A 22,582-nucleotide genomic window follows, 5' to 3' on the forward strand; every position below is an offset into this window, starting at 1 on the left:
CCCACAGCACTTATGCAATAATAAAAATAATGGTGGTATTTGTTTAAGCTCTTACTATGTGCCAAGCACTGTACTAAGCGCTGGGTGGATGCAAGCAAATCGGATTGGACGCAGTCCCCGTCCCACGTAAGACTCAGTCCTAATTTCCATTTAACGATGAGGTAACTGAGGCCCAGAGAAGTGAAGTGACTTGCCCAAGGTCACACAACAGACAAGTGGCAGAGCCGGGATTAGAACCCAGGTTCTTCTGACCGTGCTCTATGCATTGGGCCACTCTGCTTCCCATTAGGCCACGGTGCTTTCCATGCACAATTCGTATTTTATTTATTTATATCAATCTCTGTCTCCTCCTTAAAATGTAAGTCCGTTGTGGTCAGGGAACCTGTCTACCAAATCTGAAGCACTGTACGCTTCCAAACTCGTAGCATAGTGCTCTACACACAGTAAGGGCTCAATAAGTACCATCTGTGAATTAATTGATGGATCTCGTCTATCTTCCCTTTGCCCCCTTGCTCACTCCCGGCCTCACGCCCTTCTCGCTGCCTGGAATTCTTTCCCCCAACTGATCTGACGGAGCACCGTTCTCCCCATCTTCAAAGCCCTATTATTAAACTCGCTTCCTCCGGAAAGCCTCCCTTGACTAACTTCTCATCGCCCCACCTTATGCTCTGCTCCCTTCTGCTTCACCTGAGCACTTGGGCTCTGTGCCCCCTAAATCCATCTTGAGCCCCACAATATTTATGTACATATCTTTATACTCTGCTGCTTCTCCTATCTGAAATGTATTTGGAAAGCCTGCTACCCTGACTAGATTGTTAGCTCCTCGAGGGCAGGGAACATGTCCACGGATCGTATTGTAGTCTCCCAAGAGCATAGTTCAATGCTCTGCACTCAGTAACTGCTCATTAAATACCACTGATTGAACACATGATCCTAAAGCGTGTTTCCTCCTTCCCCCAGTGTTCGGTTTGGGAAAATGAGGTGTGAGAGGGGAGTCTCTTTACGTTGCAGGCTTAGCCAGACTTGTCAGGGCTTAGTGGGTAGAGAATTCACATTTCATTTCTAGAGGCCCTGGTCTAAGCTGGAGATCATAATGGCAGGTCACCTTTTTCTTGGAACAGACGATCCGCACATCACAATTCCCGGCAGCAGAGATTTTGGAGCCTGATGGGGAGGACAAGAGGAGAATGCAGATTCCTGTGGCTTGTTTATCATCATCAGTGGCATTTACTGAGCACTTCCTGAGTGCAGCGCATTGTACCAAGTGCTTGGGAGAGTACTATTTAAAGCTAATTACGTGGCCATTTCCTTCCTGGGCAATTCTTCCCATGGGGAGGCGGTGAGGAAAAAAGCATCAATAATTAACAGTAAATTCAGAGAGGAACAAACAAAAAGTCCCAAGTTTACCACGCCCTAGGTGATGATTTATTAAGGATCTTTAAGCAGGCCAGAAATAAATGGAAAGCAGCTTGGCCTCGTGAATAGAGCACAGGCCTGGGAGTCAGAAGGATCTGGGTTCTAATCTCAGCTTTACTGCTCGTCTGCTGTGTGAACTTGGACAAGACACTTTACTGGGTCTCAGATACTTCATCTGTTAAATGGGGATTAAGGCTGAGCCCCGTGCGGGACATCCGACCTGATTAGCTTGTATCTACCCCAGCACTTAGTACAGTGTCTGGCACGTCGTAAGTGCTTAACGAATACCATTAAAAAAAAAGAAGCCAGAGATCCAACACCTCTTCAGCTGAGGTCAGGAAGAAACCTGTTTTTGGCCTGTTGTAAAAGAACTAGACAGTGAGAAGTTTCCCAATAACTTTACGAGTGGTTCTTCTGTGACTGTTCGGAGTCTGTTTTTCGGGACTGGTGAGCCAGCCAGAATTTGTATGGAGATCATGAAACGCACTCTTTTGGAGAGGAGGACAGTGGAGGAGGAGTAGTTTGCATGAATAAAGTGATCCAAAGGGACTTTTTCTCACCCTTTCATTTGTTAAATGGATCTATTTATAACTCATCATGTATATATTGCAAATAAAAAAAATCACCCTCACTGGTCCAGAAAAGACTAAGGGTTTTAACAAATGGCCTGTTGCTATATTTCATTGAAAACTCTCTCAAATGTCCACCTGTCTTTGGCTATTTATTCAAGCCCACAGCTTTGAATTAGCAGTTTGGTTTCTCCAAAAGATACACGGCCAAGAAAGAAAAGTCCAAGAGATAGAGTTCTTCTGACTTTGCCCTGCCTGCTGAGTAGTGATATTTCTTCCCAATTTTATCTAGTGACGTGCTTCTTTCTGCTTCTTAAGAGGACCTGAGTTAGTGAACTGGGTCTTGTCTAGGTTTGAAACTAGCAGTTTCCAGTTGCTACGAAAGCAGAAAGGTCTAGGCAGTTTCTGAAAATGGGAAAATACCTGTTTGAGGGGATGCACTCGGAACAAGGACAGTGTTCTGCCGCTTGCCTGTTGTGTGACCTTGGACAAGTCACTTCACTTTTCTGGGCCTCAGTTTCCTCCTCTGTAAAATCGGGATTAAATCCTACTCAGATTGGGAGCCCTACATGGGTCAGACTCTGATCTGATTATCTTATATCTAGACTGTAAGCGCACTGTGGGCAGTCCGTCGGTCGGTCGGTCAGCCAGTCAAAATTATTAAGCACTTACTGTGTGCAGAGCACTGTACTAGGCGCTTGGGAGAGTACAATATAACAATATAACAGACACATTCCCTACCCACAGTGAGCTTACAGTCTAGAGGGAATATGTCTACCAACTTTGCTGTATTGTACTCCCCTAAGTGCTTAGTACAGTGCTTTGCACACAGTAAGTGCTCATTAAGTACCAGTGATTGATTGATCACTGCTTAATTGATTGCTTAATACAGTGCTGGACACATAGCAAGTGCTCAACAAATTTCCCCTAATTCCTCTCCCTTCTTTGTCGCCTCTGTACTTGGATTTGTACCCTTTATTCACTCCACCCTCAAACTTTCAGCACTTTATGTACAGATTCGTCATTTAATGTCTGTTTTCCCCTCTAGACTTTGAGTTCCTTATGATCAGGGAGCGTTTCTTCCAACTCTGTTATACTGTACTCTCTCATTTGCTTAGTACAGTCCTCTGCACATAGTAAGCGGCCAATAAATATGATTGACTAAAATACCATTGCCAGACCCAGGTGATGTCCATGGGGACCTCTCTAATCAATCCCCCACAAATACCGAGGACTGTTTTAAGCCGCCCAGGAGTCTAGTACAGTTCTCTGTAGCAGGTACTCAATAAATACCACTGACACTGTTGCTGGCACTCTGACTAGGAGGAGCCGCTAGTCATTGGGTCGGCACTCTCTTAACGTGTACAGTCTCCCTATGTACCATGTAAAAGGTCCTGCATTTGCCACGTGGACAGGACGTTTTCATGAAGTGTCGGTGTTCCCGAATCGTGCGGTGTTAACTGGGTGCTGGCCTAGCGCAAATGGAAAAAGCCAAGCAAAGCGTAGCCTATAGCTTAGGGCACCACTTAAATATATAAGTTCCTTTTGCCTCAGACAGCTGCTTGGTCTGTTGGTTTCGCCAGATTTTGCAATACAGGATAGGATTGGCCAGCTATCCCTGCTTGTTTGAAATCTCTTCGGGAGAGGTTTCCAAACAGCTCGTGGTGCTAAATCCTACAGCTCCTATGTGCTGAAATGTGTTGAAAATGTGCGATTGATTCATTCCCATCTCGGTCTAGATGCTGGCACCCACTCTGGTCCTGGGAGGTGCTTAGGGAAGCAGCGTGGCCTAGAGGCAAAACCACGGGCCTCAGAGTCAGATGACCTGGATTCCAATCCCAGCTCGGCCACCTGTCTGCTGTGTTGCCCTGAGCAAGTTAGTGAACTCCTGTGCCTCAGTTACCTCACCATTTTTTTGTTATGTGCTTACTATGTGCTTACTGTGTGCCAGACACTGTTCTGAGCACTGGGTTATATACAAAATAATCAAGTAGGACACAGTCCATGTCCCAAATGGGGCTCACAGTCTTCATCCCAATTTTTCAGATGAGGTAACTGAGGCACGGATAAGTTAAGCGACTTGCCCAAGGTCACAGAGCAGACGAGTGGCGGGGCTGGGATTAGAACCCAGGTCCTTCTGACTCCCAGGCCTTTGCTCTAACTACTAAGCAATGTTGCTTCATCTGTAAAATGTAGATTAAAAATGTGAGCCCGGTGTGGGACAGAGACTATGTCCGATGTGATTATCTGCCTCAGTGCTTAGCACCGTGCCTGGCACACAGTAAAAACACAACAGATACCATTAAAAAACAAAGGTGCACTCTTCAACTGTGGGTGAGAACTGCCCTTCTCTAGTTTGGAAGAGCCATGCATGCTTGCTCTCCCTCTCTCTCCCCTCCTTCCTCTCATCCCTTTTCTCTCCCTCTCTTCCTCCCTCCCTCTCTCTTTTTGGCAGAAAGTCCAGTGGGGGCAGGATTTCCCCATCTCTGTGCTTCTTTGGCATTGGGCGGCTCCTGGTCCGATGAGAATTTTAAAAAGCTGCATGTTGTGAAGGCATTAGTTGTGCTGAAGCAGGAGAGGGGGAGGTTCATTCAACGGCTTTTCTGGCTCTTTGTGGGGAGGGTCTCGGCCCGCCGGTGGCCCCCCACCCGAGGGGAGCCGGGGGATGGCGCCCGAACCCGTGGCCTCCGTGCTCTTGGGGCTCTGGCTCATCGGAGCCGGGTTCTGGTCCCGGGGATTCAAAGTGGGGAGAGGAAACAATAGGGGCCTGGGGTCCATTAGAAAGCCGCACTGGCATGAGCCCGAGAGAAAGGCGGATGGGGAGGAAATTCTCATTTTTTCTGGCTTGAGGATAATGCCCTTGCCTGTCTGACTGGGCCCGGGCAAGACAAAGCAGAGAGGAGGGCCTTCCTTCCTCACTTGTGGTCAGTGAGGGAAAGGGCCCGGGGGGAGGAATGCATGGAAACTCATTAATGGGCTCTCCTGGCTCCACCAACACGCAGATTGTTTATTAGTAACATTGTCAAGAGGTCCAGAGTAAATGGCTTCCAGCCTCAGCACTGCATGGTGAAGCCTGCTCTCCCTGGCAGAGAGGAGGAGAGTGAGACCACCGATCCCATCTTTTGCCGGGTTCGGAGTCCGAGCCGGGGATGAAGAAGAGCCTGTGGAGATTTCCAAGGTTTGGGGGTTACCCCCCCCCCCCCACGTGCCAGCTGGACAGGCGAATCGAAACGATCGATCACCAACTCAGGCCCTTTTCACTCCCTCTTTACCCATCTAAACACTTGGGATGGGTAGCAAATGGACTTCACCTATGATCACAGCTGTTCTTTGTCTCCGCTAGTCGTTCAGAAGAGTTGGGCCCTTTGCGGGCATGCAAACACACACCCACACACCCACGGTTTAGGCAGAAACAATGCCGTAATTGTTATAAAACTGTGGAAGTAGAACATCGACGTTTCCTCTTTTACACAGCTGGTTTCCAAACGGCACTTGGTGAAAAAGAAGGAAAAGAGAGAGGGAGAGGGAGAGAAAGAGAGAAAATTGTCTTTCCTTTAAAAGACTGCATGTGCTCCCCATGCTCCTGTCTGCTTCATGGCTTGGGAAATGAGGATTGCCAATCAGGCAGTAAGTGGCCCTCCAGCAATACACCCCACACCGGCTTCTCATTTAATTAAAACAACATACGGTTTCGGTTGGCCCCTAATTGGTTTGATCTCAGTTCTGCCATGGGTGGAATCCTAGAGCCCCAAGCTCTTCCAGTAACAGAGCCCGAGGGCCTGAGAGAAAATTTAGGATGGGAGAACTGGGATTCGTTCCTCCAAACGAGGTCCCGTCGCTTCTGGAAGAGGAAAAGGTGGGGTGGGGTGGGGGGGTGGTTAATCTCTGTTCAAGAGACATCTTTAATCCCGGCGAAGCTTCCTGTTTTGTTTGTCACTGTCACTTGAGCGGGTGGAAGTTTGAAGGCCACATAGCAAGGCCGGGGCCCACAGATGATCAGTGAGCAGTGCTATAACATCACCACTAAAGGGTGCTTAACCGATCCAGATTGTAAGGGCAGAGAAGACGATTTCTACTTGGATGAACCCCAAAGTGGCCTCTTAAGTGGGAAGGGTATAGCTAACTAAATCTAGTAATACGGGGTGTTTGATAGGCTTCTTTTCCTCCCTAATCTGTAGCCCTTCTCGATCAATCTGTGGTATTAATTCAGCACCTGCCGTGGGTAGAACTTGGGTAGAGTATGACAGATCCAAAACAGAAAAAAACCCCAAAAAAACGGTCGTTGCCCTCAGGGGATTGACAATTATTTTCTCCACTTCATGTTCCACCCCAATCTCTCCAGCTGCCCTGTAGCTCCTGCCTGAGCCGTGACTCTTCAGGTTTGTTGAGAACAAAGCCCTCATGAAACATCTCTGAGCTCTTCAGAGACCATTATGGCCCATCTCAGGACACACCTAGTGTTTCTGGTTCAGAAGAAGTTCCAAGGTGCCAAGCAGCTTGGCAGATGCTCTCTTTTTCCAAAGGGGCTGAAACACATGGAGAACAGAGTGGCCTACTGGATAAAGCACAGGCCTGGTGGTCCAAAGGGCCTGGGTTCTAATCCTGGCTCCGTCACTTGACTACTGTGTGACCTTGAGCGAGTTGCTTAACTTCTCTGTGCCTCAGTCCCCTCATCCCTACGTGGGACAAGGACGGTGTCCAAACTGATTATCTTGCATCTCCCCCATGGCTTAAAACAGTGCCTGGCACAGAGTAAGCACTTAATTACCACAATTGTTACTATCATTATTATTGTTGTTGTCTTAAGCATGGTCCCTCTCTCACACGGGGCTCACAGTCTAAAGAGGAGGGAGAACAGGTATTTAATTCCCATTTTACAGATGAAGAAACTGAGGCTCCGAGAAGCCAAGGGACTAGCCCATGGTCACAAGGCAGACAATTGGCAGAGCTGGGATTAGACTCCGGGTCCTCTGACTCCCAGGCCCATCCTCTTCCCACTAGGCCATGCTATATCTCTAACTCCTAGTGGCACCCTCAACTGCCCCGAGATCCCCCCCTAAAATTATTCCAAGTGTCTACAGACCTCTGTGTATGTAATTCTAGAAATGTAGAGCCCTGTGAGGGTAAAGAACTCACCCTTCCATTGACACCAGTCTGTCCTGTAGACAGTCCTCATCTCCGGACAGCTCTGTGCCGGTGTGCCGTGCACCTTCGAGAAACTCGCTGCACAGGGATAATCTGGATTCTGGAGTCGTGGAATGGGGGAAGGGCAGACGGGAGGCTTCTGTGGCATCTCAGGGCTTCTGCCAATCTCCCTGACTGCTGTAAATTCCTTAGATGGCTGGAAAAGCTCTCGAGAGCCAAACCAACAAGTAGATGGAAGGCCACACTCTGCCCCTGTTTTTGTACTTGATGGTGCCACCCAGAGTTCTCAGGGCTGCTTGGCTACTCTGTTTTTTTTTTTACCTTCGTTTAGACTCGTAATGCTGGAAGAGTCTTGCAGAGATCACTTAGTCTAGCCACCTGCCTCTAGTTGGGTGAGCCTGTTGTTGGGTAGGGATTGTCTCTATTTGTTGCCAAGTTGTACTTTCCAAGCACTTAGTACAGTGCTCTGCACACAGTAAGCGCTCAATAAATATGATTGAATGAATGAATGAATTGAAGCAGTATGGCCTAGTGGAAAGAACCCGGGCCTGGGAGTCAGAGGACCTGGGTTCTAATTCCGACTCTGCCACCTGCCTGCTGAGTACCCTCGGGTTAAGTCACTTATTTTCTTGGTGCTTCAGTTTCAAATGGCGACTCAATACCTGTTCTCCTTCCCACTTAGACCGTGGGCCTGATTACCCGGCATCTCTCCTAGCACTCGTGCAGGGCTTGGCACACAGTAAGAACTTAACAAATAACACAGTATTATTATTATTATTACTATTATCATTTTTGAAAGTACCTAGCACTATTTCTTCTTGAAGAAAGGTGTCCCCCAGATCCTAGCTAGCTAGCGTTTCACATTCATGGCTGCAGAAGGTCTTTCTGAATTGGGTGGAGATATGACTGGTCCACTCTATATCGTAAAATATACCGAAGACCTTCCTCTTGATTTGGAAAATTCAAGAAAAAAACCCCCTGAGTGTTCTGAGTGCCTAGCTTGTGTTTTATTCTCAGTCGACAAAGCTTTTTGAGAGTCCGATGTAAGCAGAGCTCCAGTTAAGGGAGTTTTAAAGAAAGTAGAGGAAACATATCTTCTCTCGAGGAGTGTATGGAGCGACGAGTTTAGCAGCTTGAGAGTCATCTCATTTGGAGGAATGGGCAAAAGAAAGCCTCCCTGTGCTTCCTAGTAACAGATTATGAGAAAACAGCATATCAAGGAGTATGGAGGATGACCCGGTCATTATCAAAATGTGGGCTGGAAGGGAGAAGATCACTTTACACATTCGTCAGAGGACTGTGGATGTTGACCCCAAAATACCTAGAGGCCCCAGGAATGGCCTGCTCAGCAACATGGAATGGTATCTTTGATAAGGACAATTAGCAAGTCTGGCCTAATGGGAATTTTTAACTCATTTGAGGAATTACATTCTACCGCTCTGAAGCTTTTGAAGGTTAATTAGTCATGATCTTTTGTGTCTTAGACCTGAGGTACTCTGGAAAGAGATACAGTCGAAATGCCTTTTAGAAAAATATTAATGGGCTGTAACTCTGGAGGGCCAGACTTCTACCTCTGCATTTGCTAAGTAGAAGCTTCCTTTAGGAAAATCTTCCCCTTCAGAGCTTTAGTGCAGTTTATCCAGTCAGCCCTCTGAGGGGGCAAGGAGGTGTAAGCGGCTACCAGCCCGTTTTGCCCCAGTGCTTCCGATAGAGGCATCCTGCTCGGGTTACCATCCTGCCCTCATTTGATTTGGCAAAGTAACTTTGAATCCAGGCCTGGTGACCCTCAGAACATTCCCACTCATGCAAACCAGATTTGGGCAAGGGAAGTGTGGGGGAAGGATTAAAGGGAGGCAAGACTAGGTAGGGGCTTAGCAGGGGAACGGTAGCGAGAGAGACCGAAGGTGATAGCTTGCCCGGCATAAAATTGTGCCCTCCGAGCCAGTCCCAGGGCAGGAGGGCCAACACTGCAATAGTCCACGAAGGGGCCTGAAGCCGATGGAAGCCTGCGGAATGACACTTAGCGGTGATGCTGCGGTTCAGATGTTCGGCAGATGCTTAATCGCGTGTGAGTTGGCTAAGATGGACCTGTATTCCCCGCGGCAATGTTGTGCGAGCCAAGTGCTGTTCCTTGTTCACAAAGTGTAATGAGACACCAGGCGGCAACAACTTTACGGGCTGGGAAGTCTCCTTTCCTTAGAGTCTGCCCAACCTGAGAATCTAGTGTCACTACTCGAAACAGGCTACGACATTACCATCCGGATAGGGATTCAAGCTAAGATAGGGATGAAACAACTGGATAGGGGAGGGGACGCCCTGTATATAAAGGGCACCGGACCACTTCAAGGACCGCTGCAACTAGGGTGTTCTGTTTAGGAGGCTCAGGGTTAGGTGGGTAGAAGCCATTGAAAACACCAACTGGGAACCTTTGACCGAGATCCTCAGATTGCTCCAGGGTTCCTTGCCACACTGGCCAGGCAGAGGCAATCATGAGATCCTCTGGTGGTCAACCCACTGTGAAAACCAACACTAGTGGTCAACAAATCTGTCGACATATCGGAGGACCTTGGGGCACCCTCTGTGCTGATACACAGAGCTTATTATTTATTTGCTATTGTTTTAATGAGATGTGCATCCCCTTGACTCTACTGCTGTTGTTTTTGTCTGTCGGTCTCCCCCGATTAGACCGTAAGCCCGTCAAAGGGCAGGGACTGTCTCTATCTGTTACCGATTTGTACGTTCCAAGGGCTTGGTACAGTGCTCTACACATAGTAAGCGCTCAATAAATACTATTGAATGAATGAATGAATACCTGTAATTTTTTTTTCATCTTCCCTGCTCCTTTTGGGCAGGGATCTATTGGAATAATAATGATTATTATTATTATAGTACGTGTTACATGTTTACTATGTGCCAGGCACCATTCTAAGCGCTGGGGCAGATATAAGATAGTCGGGTTGGACACAGTCCCTGTCCCACATAGGGCTCACAGTCTTAATCTGCATTTTGCAGATGAGGGAACTGAGGCCCAAGGTCACACAGCAAACAAGGGGCGGAGCTGGGATTAGAACCCATGACCTTCTGACTCCCAGACCCATGCTTTGTCTGCTAGGCCATGCTGCCTCTATGTACTCTCCCAAGCCCTTAGTTCACTGCTCTGCACACAGCAAGTGCTCCATAAATGCCACTGACTGATGAAGAAATGGTGGCGTGGGTCTACACAGGCATAATGTGAAAGGAGATGTGTTCCCAACTGCTCCTCCATCTGCACAAATGAGTCAAGGGCCATTGGAAAAGCGAGGGGCAGAGCCAGTAGCAGTTGGCTTAAGTCCACAACTGTCTGTGTTTCCTGAAGGGAGGGACAGGAAGGGGTAGAATCCCAGGTTACGCTTCAAAGAGGCACACCCCACCAACGAGCTCTCTCAGAGCAGAAAATACACCGGACGGGTCAGTTTTACCCTGCCTGTTAAGGTCATTCATTATTGTCGTATGCTCCATTGTGACTGTCACAAATGGTGACTCTCCTTGAGCTTCTCCAAGTGAACAGACTGAAGATCTAGTCTCCTTTATCACACCTTCTGCCAGCAGAGCAGACGTCTAGGAAACGGTGAGGATGATCGCAAACAGCCACCAGGGTCGTGTTTGAAGTAGGAGAGCGAGAGGGGTGTTTGAGGAGAGCCTTGTCTAGACAGAACCACCCCCAGTTTTGTGGCATTGTATGAACCCTGGGACATTAAAATAAAAAGAAAATTAAAATGTTTTTAAAGACCAACCAAACAATAAAAGTTATAAATGTGCTCCTGTCTTTGGCATTTGGGATGTATAAATCTCTGGAGACTTGGCAAACCACACTGTTCGTTCAGAACGGCAAGAAAGTCGTTTTTTTTCTTACCAAGCACATTTTAGAAAAGGGTCCCTATCTGCACCTTGTTCTTCCACCCCTCTGGGGCGTAGCCGTCTCCCTGCCAAACTGCGATGCGAGGAGCGCCACGGTTATCGTACTGTAGATTTAACTCTCCTGCCTAGTGCGGAGCTCTGTAAGTAATCACAGATTGCTCTCCAGACTACTCCAACCACTTCAATCCCACAAAATGACCCCACCTGAAACCCCAAAGTTCTGAGAAACATTCGTCCCCCAAGTATTTTTATGCGCACCACTTCAAAGAGGCTGTGGTTTCGAAATATGCTGCTATTTTGGTGACCACTTGTGTGGGATAAAATTTCCCATCGGCAGTTGCAGGCCTGTAACGGAACTCTGGGGAGGGGCAGGGGAGTTCAGTGGGGAGCGCTTCCCGCACCCCTCGCTGGCCTGAGCTTGCGCCGTATTGATGAAATCGGAGCCTCTGAAAGTAAACACACACCTCTTAGCCTGACTGGGCTTGCTGGAGACCAGTACATACTGCAGACGCTCGGGAGAATGCGGGGACTTGCAGAAGGTAAAGGACGAGACACCCCACCAAGAAACCCAAGCCCTACTTTGCCCTTTCCAGGGGTGGGGAGTGTGGGGGCGTGGGGAAAGAATTCCCTTGGGAACTATTTGCCAATGAAGAGTTGGGAGTGGAAATGAAATGCACAGCTGTGCAAGAAGATGACTGACGGAGCTGAAATCTAGCAAATGGGGAAGAGGGGAAATCCACAGGATGGGTGCCTGTCTCTCTCCAAGGTCACTGAGATGCAAACAGAGAGATGTCTCATGCTCGAGGATGAGGCTAGGGATTGAAATGAAGAGTGTAGGTTGTGTTCTTCACCCGACTGCAAACACTAGTGATGCCTTAGCTTTGGTTTTCTGAAGCGCTCCAAGTGCTTTTCCATTTATTTTTATTATTATTTTATGCAGGGAATGTGTCTGTTCTATCGTGCTGTACTCTCCCAAGCACTTAGTGCTCTGTAAGTGCTCAGTTATTACATGCTGAGCGCTGTACTAACCCCTGGGGTATGTACAAGATAATCAGGTCAGACACAGACCCTGTCCCATATGGGGCTCACAGTAGGAGGGAAGCCAGGTTTTCATTCCCCATTTTACAGATGAGGAAACTGAAGCACAGAGAACTTCAGTGACTGGCCCAAGGTCATACAGCATTTCATTTCTTCCTTCTCAGTTTCTGGGAAAGAGGAAGGGGCAAGTAACTTGCAGTCTGAAAGTTACTCACTCATTTAGGGGCAGGTACGGAACTAGGTCCCCTAGCTCAAGGCAGTTCCTGCTGTCCTACCTCCCTGTAAATTCATTCCTTCTCTTACACCAACTCCCAAAGGCCTGAAGTTCCTTCCTCTAGACTGTCAGCTCCTTAAGGGCAGAGATCCTGTCTATCAACTCTATTGCATTATACTCTCCCAAGGGTTTAGTACAGAGCTCCACCCCAGTAAGCGCTCAATAAATACCATTGATCGATTGACTGATTCCCAAGAGCAGTGACAGGGTTTGAATTCAGTACCTGCAGCTCTTTGCCGTTGTTTTGGTGAGCTCCGTGGAGCAACTGCCAAGCACTGGACATTTACAGACCCCAACATGATAACACTCTACATCCCACGTATCCGGGGTAAATCATCGCTACTGAAGGTGAGCGGATCAGAATGTTTCTGATTGTCCTCAAGTGTGGGAGGAAAGCTCAATTTTGAAATTGAAGCCCTGGGAAAGAAGAGCGAACAGATCGTGAACAATGTCTGGTGGTAAAGTGGATGTATTTGTAATAAGTCTAGATATATGATATGAACTGGGGAATCTTACGCCTTTTGCTTAAAAGTGTTAAAAATGAGGACAGTGCTTTAATCAAAGAAGCAACACGCTTGCCTTTGCTCTCGATTGAGAAGCCTGAAGTTTCTGGTAACTTTGTCCTTCCTGGCCAGGGTTTCATTTCTCTCCCTCTCCCCTGACCTTTTTTATTTTCAGATCCAGTAGATGTTGAGCATGGCTCCCTATTGCTTATTATGTTTCTGTACCATTCAATAGTATTTATTGAGCGCTTACTGTGTGCAGAGCACTGTACTAAGCACTTGTACCAGCAGAAGGGCTGGAGAGTTGGGCCTGCTGTAAACGTTGCCTCTGCTTCATCAGCCAGCATGGCCTAGTGAATAGAGCAAGTTTCTAATCCCGGCTGCCCGACTTGACTGCTCTGTTACCTTGGGCAAGTCACTTAGCTTCTCTGTGCCTCAGTTACTTCATCTGGAAAATGGGATTAAGACTGTGAGCCCCATACGGGACGGTGTTCAACCCGATTCACTTGTCTCTACCCCAGTGCTTAGTACAGTGCCTGGCACATCGTAAGTGCTTAACAAATACCACTTATATATATTTATGTCTGCCACTCAGGGGTGGGGACATTAGTGTGGCATAGAAATAAAAACAACCTTCATTGGTGGGCTTCGCAAATCCAGCAGTCATTGAAAAACAGGAGGGGAGATTTAATAACCTCCTGATTTTTAATAGCTTTAATGTCGATGGAAACTTGGGTTGAAAGGACTTGACTCCCTGACTCCCTCCAGATTTTTCATTTGCATGTTTGTGTGTGTGTGTTTAGATTTATTTTTAGCCTCAGGGTTCTCTTAGCTGAAGAATCCACTGAAATAAAACAAAGATTAATATTTTTACTTAACGGAAAGAGTTAGTCAGTGAAGCTTTGAACTGTCAGACTCCTTATCTTCTGCAGAATGGATTTTAAAAGTCTGGCCTTGGCTTTGAGATCAACAAAAAGGGTCTTTGAATCTGACAAGAGAGAAGAGCCCTCAGGGCAGGCTTGGGTGGGATACAGGAAAAGACTGTTATTGCTTGTGTGTCAGATGGAACTGAGTCTTCCTACTCGCCCTTCGCCGGCCCCCTCCCTCTACTGTGTTTCCAGCTGCTGAGGAGAACGGCCCTGACTTTGTTCATCCCCCTACCAAACCCTGCAGCTGACAGGATACCTGCATCCTTACATCTCCCACCTGTGCCAAGGCCCCTCTCCAGTGCCAACCTGGGAGAGGCCCTATTCCAAGAGCCTCTCTGACCTCTAGACTGTAAGCTCGTTGTGGGCAGAGAATGTGTCTTTTATTGTTACGCTGTACTCTCCCACGTACTAATACAGTGCTCTGCACCCAGTAAGTGCTCAATAAATACGAATGACTGACTACTGGGTTTTCAATGGCTCACTGAATCAGTGGTATTTGCTGAACATTTACTGTGTGTGGAGCACTCTACTAAGTGCTTAGGAGACTACAGCAGAATCAGTAAACACAGTCCCTACCCTTGAGGAATTTCCAATCTATTGGCGGGGGGCAAACATTAAAATTATTTACAGTCAGGGGAGGCAGCAGATAATAAGGATATGTACATAACAGACCTGAGTGCTCGTTTGAGGACATGAGACGTTAGTCAGTTAGAAGGCTTCCGGAAGGAGATGTGTATTTGTGGGATTTTGAAAATGGGGAGAGGGCTGGTCTGTGGGTCGTGAAGGGGGAAGGAGTTCCAGCCAGGAGGGAGGGCAGGGTTCGAAACCCTGTTGAAACTTCTAGAGCTCTCCTTGTCTACCTTTTTTCCATCTGGAAGTGGCTGGAATGAAGAAAGACCCCGCAGCAGCATCGGAGGATTTGAGAATTCAGGAGAAGGGGAGAGTTAATTGAGACAGATCAATAATAATAATAATGAATAATTATGGTATTCGTTAAGCGCTTACTGTCGGCCGAGCACTGCTCTAAGCACTTTGGTAGATACAAGTTAATCAGGTTGGACGTGGTCTCTGTCCCGCATTATTATTATGGTATTATTATGGTATTTGTTAAGTGCTTACTAAGCTTCCAGCTCTGTCCTAAGTGCCAGGCTAGATGCAAGATATTCAGGTCGGACACAGTCCTTGTCCCATATTGGGCTCACGGTCCAACTAGAACAAAGGAGGATTTAATCCCCATTTTACAGATGAGGATACTGGGGATAACAGTCTAAGTAGGAGCTTAGACTGCAGCTTTAATAGGGACAGGATTACACAGATAGATACAGATGCCTCTGAGTAGAAAAACCTAATTTTAAACCAAAAAAATAATTTTAATAGCCCACTTTTAAACCAGAAACCGAATTTTAAACCAAAAACCGAACCTCCCAGGTCCCTGGGACTGGGAAGGGCCGCATTGGTGGGGCTTCTAAGGATCGGTGGCATCTTTAGAGGGTGGCCAGCGGGGTTGCTACTCTCCAGTGCCCCCCAAACCCAGCCCCACAGAGTATAAAAAGTGCCAAAGTGCAAGGTACGAACCTATTCTTGCTCCACTAAAACTTTAACCAGAGCTGTAGCGAAAGGGGTTGATTTGCATTCATTTTTTCCTGCTGCTTACTCACTGATGGAGTAGCGAAAAGCAAGCGGCAAGGGGATGAAACCCAGAGCTGTCCACAGACCGGATAATGAAGAATTGATTGAACTGCCAATAATGGTTAGCTTCGTGGGCTTGTTGGGCAGACCGAAGCTGGTTTGGTTGGGAAACAGGAAATGAGGAAACAGGACTAGGCTGAGGGCTTGCTCTCCGAGTGAGGGGAATACAGAAATGACTGAAATGTTCCTGTGCTAGAGCCTCTTGGCTATCCAGAAGGAGAATTTCATCGTAAACCCTGGTTAGAGCAGTCTGGATTCAATCGGGCAAGAGGTGGGGAATGGAGGGCAGAGGGTGAGAGGGCAGGCACCTCCTCCGGAATCCACTCCTGAATGGAGAAAAGTAAAGTCTCTGGAAACAAAGACCGGAGGCTGACATGAATCTCCATTTTGCCACTGAAACTCCTTTTCTTCTCAAAACCCTCACTGACTGCAGCCAAATAGGGGACAAAGGGCAAATTTCGTACTTGAGTAGAAATAATTTTGCCAAGAAAAAAATGCTAACCCTGAGCCTTTTCTACCTGGGCTTGAGATGAAGTAAGACTGTATGTACTAGGCCGATACTGTGTACTAAAGGACTTCATGCTCCCTCCTCAAAAGCTTGATAGTATTTTGAGTTTTCTCATTTCTTTGTACCTCTTCACTATCACTGACCTGTATCCCCTGCATATGAAGTGTACAGTGGAGAGCGATGGTGATACCCCAGAGTCAAGTCAGTAGAGAAGAGAAGCTGCTTGGCCTAGTGGATAGAATATGGGGCTGAAAGTCAGAAGATCTGGGTTCTAATCCTGGCTCTGCCACCTCTCTGCTGTGTTACCTTGGGCAAGTCATTTCACTTCTCTGTGCCTCGGTTACCTCATCTGTAAAATGGGGATTAAGACTGTGAGCCCTATGTGAGATAGGGACTGTTTCCAACTGATTAACTTGTAACTGCCCCAGTGCTTAGTACAGTGCCTGGAACAAAGTAAGCATTTAATAAATATCATTAAAGAAATTAAAAACGGGTGAGGGCCATCACAAGTTTAGAATCCAAAGTTTTAGAGGAAACTGTCATCAGTAGAGCACATGAAAAACTATCTCTTAGGGTAAAACAAAACAGGCCTTTGGTCCAGTGAGTTCTATTAGGGAGGGGACTGATTATGTTGTTGGGCTGCCTGCTGTTCGTTGGGCATCTTCTGTCTCAATGCTTGGCGTGTACAAATTATTTTTCTTTTGGACTGAAATGGGCTCCTTTTCTCTCCACTCTGGCTCCTTTTTCTGGTGGAGACCCAAGGGAGGAGTACTTTGCCAAAAAGGAAAGTAAAAGATTTTGTTTACCCAACACTGAAGAGAGAAAACTGAAACCAACAAACGTTTCAGGGAAAAGATGATTTTTATAATACTCTTGGCACAGATTATTCTGTGGAAAATGTGGGTGATATGGGTTCATAAGATGGCCTTTGGTTTTTGAAAAAATGGGGGAACGGCCAGATAGGTAAACTTACTGAGGGGTTGGAATAGCATAATTACAAAAAAAAATGCACGATAAAGTCTTTTAACCCAGGACCACTTTTACATATTTGGAAGGACGGGCAATTTCAGGCTCATGGAGTTGGGGGGAAGAGAAGGCATCAACAAAAATGTATCGGTGGAATTGGGGCATTTACCTCACTTCAGTTTTAAGCAATTCAGCAGAGCTGACTGTATGGACTCTTCCAAATATGGGTTAATCTGCCTTGTCCTGCCAGTTGACCGTGTCCCCAGCCTTCAGGCTGAGGTGGTTTTATCTCACTGCCCAATCCTGTCATCCTTTACTTTTAGAATATCTTGTGAGGCATAGAGGGATGACAGGACACGGATTATCATGTCTTGACAGGGAATCACCTCACACCTCCTGACTCCTTGGCCCAACTTTCTCCAGGCAAATTTAATCTTAAATCTAACTTGCCACTTCATATGTTTTAAACTCACAAGCCCATGAAATGCACCTCCAGCTAGTCCCACCCTAAAGATGGGTCATGGTGGTAAATGTAGTGAAAGTGAGCTTGAAGAATCAATGCCATGGGTTGACTTTTCAATTTGGATTAGCAGGCTTTCTTGTTTGCTGTTCTATTTTTTCTTTAGGGCCAGACTCTAAATGGCAGGCTGGGGAGTGTCCTTGCTTGGGGTAGGCAAGCAGTCTTTTGTACATTCCGTACTACATTTGTTGGTTCTCAGCAAACATAGACTCGAGATGAATCCTCGAAGAAATTGAAAGCATGGTTTCGGAACACAGGTGACGGCTACAAGGGTGGTCTCAGGCCGAATGCAGGATCTTTGGCTCTTGGATGTTCATTTTGCTGAGTTTTTAAAAAGTTAAAGCAGCCTCGGAAATAACCAATTGTTCAGAAACGATTCAATTCTTGCTTCGTTCATTTTCTGTCGGTCTACCCTCCAAGGAGCGGGGTGGACTCGAAATAATTTTTGCCCTACTGACAAGTTTGTTTCAAAGGATTTTTGCGTTTTAATCTGACCTCTAGTTCGATGGAGAATCGCCCTCTACTGGGATTTAACCAATCACCCCAAAGATAAGCAGTTTGTTTTAAAGTACGGTGGTGTCAGAGGATGGAGCAATCAGGAAGGGACAAGTTATCTGGGTAGACAGATTTTGATAAATCGTCTTGTTATGCAGAAGAGATCTGTATTAATACAGAAAAAAATCCAAGTGCCAAAAGCATCTGGAAGCTTCTTGGAGGCTGTAGGCTCTCCCAGAGGGAGCCTTGGATCATACTTGGGTGGAGGCAGAGGCTGCTTGTAACAGTAGTTTTAAAATTTGGGATGGAGCCTTTGCCTACACAAGGGGGGAAATAGGAGCTCTTGCCCCACCAATAGTGCATCCATACAGCTCTTAAGCCTTTGAAGAAACTACTGAATAATTCGAGAAGATGGGGTCCCCTTTCGGAAGAGAAATCAACTCAGTTCTTCTAAAATGCCGGGGTTGTGTTCTTGCCAAACCCTGGTTTAAGGAAGACACGCACCGGGTCCCTGCGAACCTGCCTACAAACCATTTCTCCTGACAGCACGACACGAACAAACTTGTGTTATCTGCTAAACGGCCCCACATTCCATAACCACGTCCCAGCTCCGACGCCTAGTGAATACACATATTATGGCACAACTAGTTGAAGTAAAAATTCACAGAAATTATTGGCAGAATAAATCTGTTCACTGGCTAGTTTTCCTTTTGTCTCCCTTTAGAGTTCTTGCTCAAATAAACAAAGTTATCCATCCAGCTGGCTCTAGGATGAAATAACTATTCTCTGGCCTGGGGACCCCAAAGAGACTTGCTATTAGAATGCTAACTTTACTGTTTCCTCTATCTCTATTCTATTTTAACATCTGTCTTCCCCTGTAGACTCTAAGCTTCTTGTGGGCGGGGATCACGTGTACCAGCTTTGTTATATTGCACAGTGCTCTGCACCCAGTAAGCACTCAACAAATACCATTTATGGATTGACTGATAATGCGATATTGGTTCATTTACCACAGTCTATTTTTTTCTTTTTGTCTTGGCAGTGATACGTGCCAAGGTGGTGGGGAAAAAGCTTGTGAAGGAGGGGCCTTTTGGAACCCTGAGATACACCATCAAGCAAATGAAGGTGAGTTCTAGCCTCAGCTACTGAAACGTGGAAATATCTTTGTGGTAACAACTTCTGCAAGGTCAGGGAAAGGGGTGGAGGAAGAATAGCGTGTAAGTGAGGCACCGGCGAATGTGAGGGGTTCCCTTTCACTCTGAATTTTCACACTGAAGTCCTTGAGCGAGGACCTGAAGATGGAGAAGCCAACAATTTGTACATGCATACAGAGTGGCGTTTTCAAGCACACCTACCCGTGGATAAGAGCTTATGGTCAGTGGCTTCATCTTCAAACTGGAAGATAGCTAAACTTACTATCCCAAACCAGTTTTTATTTGCTGAAGCTTCTGCATTCTGGATGGAGAGTCCTCATTTCTATTTCATAACTCTGGATCCTCTCTGTGTCGGTGTATCATCAATAAAAGACTTCTCTGGCAACGATGGTTTTCCCAACTGAAGTTTGGCATGATCATAATTAGCATTCTGAAGATGCAACACCGTGGTAATTAACTTTAAGCAGTGTATGACTAGAAGGGTAAGGGTTTTGGTCCTACAATCTTTTTTGAATTTCACCTGGTTGGACAGAAGCTAGAGAGTTCCGAGACCCTATCATCCCATAAACCTGTGGTATACCATCTGTGGTTTGGCCAGCCACGAACCTTTTGAGAAATTGAACCTCAGCGGGGACAAGGGTAACCTCAACTCTTGGATTTCACACACCCGCACTAGAAATAATTCCCCACACTTTTCCCTGCAATGATCTCTCTGACCACAATAACAATCCCTTGAGGTAGAGATGAGCAAGTATTATCCCCATTTTATAGATGGGGAAACCAAGGCGCAGAGAGGTTTGCCCAACATCACACACTGAGTCAGTAGCAGAGTTGAGGGTAGAACCCAAGCCTTACTGACACATTCCTCTGGATCATGTGCCCCGTACTTAGTGTTGGAGGATGCCAGTCATCCTGAGCCTTGGTACACCATGTTCTCCTATAAAATGGGGATCGCATTCTTGAAGAAACCCGTGTTAAGGAAAACTTGCGTTGTAGTACTCCTTCTGCGTCCACTCTCATCCCCAATCACTGCTTCTGACACATCACCGCAACGCATCCCGACAGTCGATCAGAGAAGCAGCGTGGCTCAGTGGAAAGAGCACGGGCTTTGGAGTCAGGGCTCATGAGTTCGAATCCCAGCTCTGCCACTTGTCGGCTGTGGGACTGTGGGCAAGTCACTTAACTTCTCTGTGCCTCAGTTCCCTCATCTGTAAAATGGGGATTAAGACTGTGAGCCCCACGTGGGACAACCTGATTCCCCTTTGTCTACCCCAGCGCTTAGAACAGTGCTCGGCACATAGTAAGCGCTTAACAAATACCAACATTATTATTATTATTATTAACTTTTCTGATCCTGATCGAAAATCTGTAGTGATAGAGTGCGTTCTGACAGAAGGGAGCCTATTAGCTCGGAAAAGTCTGGCAGCTGCCGCTAGATTGAGGGCCAGAAGTTTAAAGGTAAATATTGTGATATTCTTTAAAGCTTTCTATGTGCCATCCGCTGTACTAAGCATTAGGGTACGTACAAGTTAATCAGATCAGGCATGGTCTCTGCCCCTCAACCTTGGGGGAACAGGGAGTAATTCCCTGAGGAAACTGAGGCACAGAGAAGTTAAGCAACTTGACCAAAGTGATATAGCAGGCATAGTGCTGGAGATAGGATTAGAGCCCAAGTCCATGCTCTTTTCACTAGGCCGTGCTGATTCTTTTCTCTTAAAAGTCGGGTCCAACTGCCCCCCCCCCCCCCCCAACAAGCCCAGGGGAGGAGGGGAGTTTGGGTGAGCCTGTTCCCTGTTCCCACCCTCAGGCTCCATCCTCTCGGCTGTTTTGGCACAGGGTGCGTGACGCTGCCCCGACATGGCCGACGGCATCCCATCGGCCACTGGTGTGGCTGCTGCCAGGTGGTCACCCTAGTCATTTGACCTGGTGCCCTGGGGGAAAAAGACTCCCCAGATCTCTCATTACCCACTACTCCCCTGGGTCTTACATTGTAATTGCAGCTTTCACAGAACCTGCTGCTTTGGAAAGAAAAAAAAAAATTTTTTTTGAAGAGCCAATTGACCTCTTGTTATGTAATGTTAAAAGAAAAAAATCAGCCCTGGATTGTTTTCCTTGGCTGCTTCGTCTGCCTCATCTCAGCCGTAAGGCCAGTTCGTGTCTTCTGGGAGGTGGCTGCAGAGGATGGGTGGGGGAAGGGAAGCAACAACCCAAAAAACCCACTGCAAAGCCTTTGGCAGTGATTACAGCAAATCTGAAACATATTAGACCAAGTAAAGGTTCAGAAAACACAGTCACACGCTTGCCTCATAACAATCATTCTCTTTATGAGGCTCTTTATGGCCCGGCAACAAAGCTGCGGGGAAGACAGCTGGAAAGTGGTTTCATAAGCTATCCCAGCAACCCCCTGTCACCAAGGCCAACGCAGCCAAGGTTTGATCCCTGGGGTTGGAATTTCCCCTTTTCATCCTTTCCTGGGTTTTCTGAGGCCCAGGGCTGGGGAGTCCTTTATGCTTTCCTAACGGGCGCGTCTCACAAAATCGAGGCGCTGGTCGGGATTGGCTAGAGGCCTGATAACTCCCGCCCCTCCATCCGTGCCTTCTCCTGTACCTTGTCTACCAATTCAACCACAGTTCGGAGATGAATCCTTTGCCTCCTAAGCTCTGTCCCCCGTCCCCTTCTTGGTTCTATTTGATTCTATTTATTGCTCTTGATTCTATTTATCGCTATTGTTCTCGTCCGTCCGTCTCCCCCGATTAGACCGTGAGCCCGTCAGAGGGCAGGGACCGTCTCTATCTGTTCCCGATTTGTACATTCCAAGTGCTTAGTACAGTGCTCTGCGCACAGTAAGCGCTCAATAAATACTATTGAATGAATGAATGAATGGTTCTGACCATGCCGCTCCACCAGGACAGAGCAACCCCTTCATCACCAACAAAATATCAACCTTCAAAAAAAAAATATGAAATAGGGGCGCCTCCCCCTTGCCCGGTTATCAGGGTCATCTGTGGACCCCATCTATGCTGATGCCTCCCTGGCTCCTTCCCCCTACCACACGAATAACAGATGTGGCCCCGCTAATGTTGGAATGAGGAAAAAGCCATCCCCCCCTCCAAAGCTTGGGAAGACCAGATCACTTCTTCCACCTTAGGCCAGGATCACCTGGGTTTGCTCTGTAGTCAGTTCTTTCTTGGTGACTTCTTGCCAAGGGTGCATCAGAGTATACCGTAAGAGGGAGGAGAAAACAAGCTTGACTTGTGTTTTGGCAGTTGCATCACGCTGTCTGCAACAGCGTACCAGATTAGATTAGAGCGTACCAGAGTCAGATGGGGTGAAAGCTCACTCAAAGCATAGTGATGGAGTGTCAAAAACGTGAGCGCTCAGAGACTGGGCATCCAATCACACTCCTTTTAGTTTTGGAGGGGAGTCGCTCACCCTCTCAGCGCCGAACAAAGCCTTGAACCTGAATGAAAACTGAAAGG

At 47.0% G+C, this 22,582-nt stretch overlaps 2 protein-coding genes across 4 annotated transcripts in view; one reads left to right on the forward strand and one right to left on the reverse strand.

The window, feature by feature from the left end:
* Positions 1–22,582, reverse strand: part of SYN3 (synapsin III) — a 337,780-nt gene that overhangs the window by 197,295 nt on the left and 117,903 nt on the right. The gene's annotated exons all lie outside the window — the stretch shown is intronic.
* The window catches only part of TIMP3 (TIMP metallopeptidase inhibitor 3), a 55,506-nt gene that overhangs the window by 23,072 nt on the left and 9,852 nt on the right, over positions 1–22,582 (forward strand). The window contains exons 1-2 of one of the 2 annotated variants that reach the window (XM_029078857.1): positions 11,533–11,566; positions 18,992–19,074. In XM_029078857.1, the coding sequence (XP_028934690.1) occupies positions 11,548–11,566; positions 18,992–19,074 (102 nt within the window). In that variant the 5' untranslated portion in view covers positions 11,533–11,547. Of the gene's footprint in view, positions 1–11,532; positions 11,567–18,991; positions 19,075–22,582 lie in introns of those variants that run through there. The other variant, XM_029078856.1, reaches the window with a different exon arrangement.

Source organism: Ornithorhynchus anatinus, chromosome 14 (assembly GCF_004115215.2).
Source record: "Ornithorhynchus anatinus isolate Pmale09 chromosome 14, mOrnAna1.pri.v4, whole genome shotgun sequence".
Lineage (NCBI taxonomy): Eukaryota > Metazoa > Chordata > Mammalia > Monotremata > Ornithorhynchidae > Ornithorhynchus > Ornithorhynchus anatinus.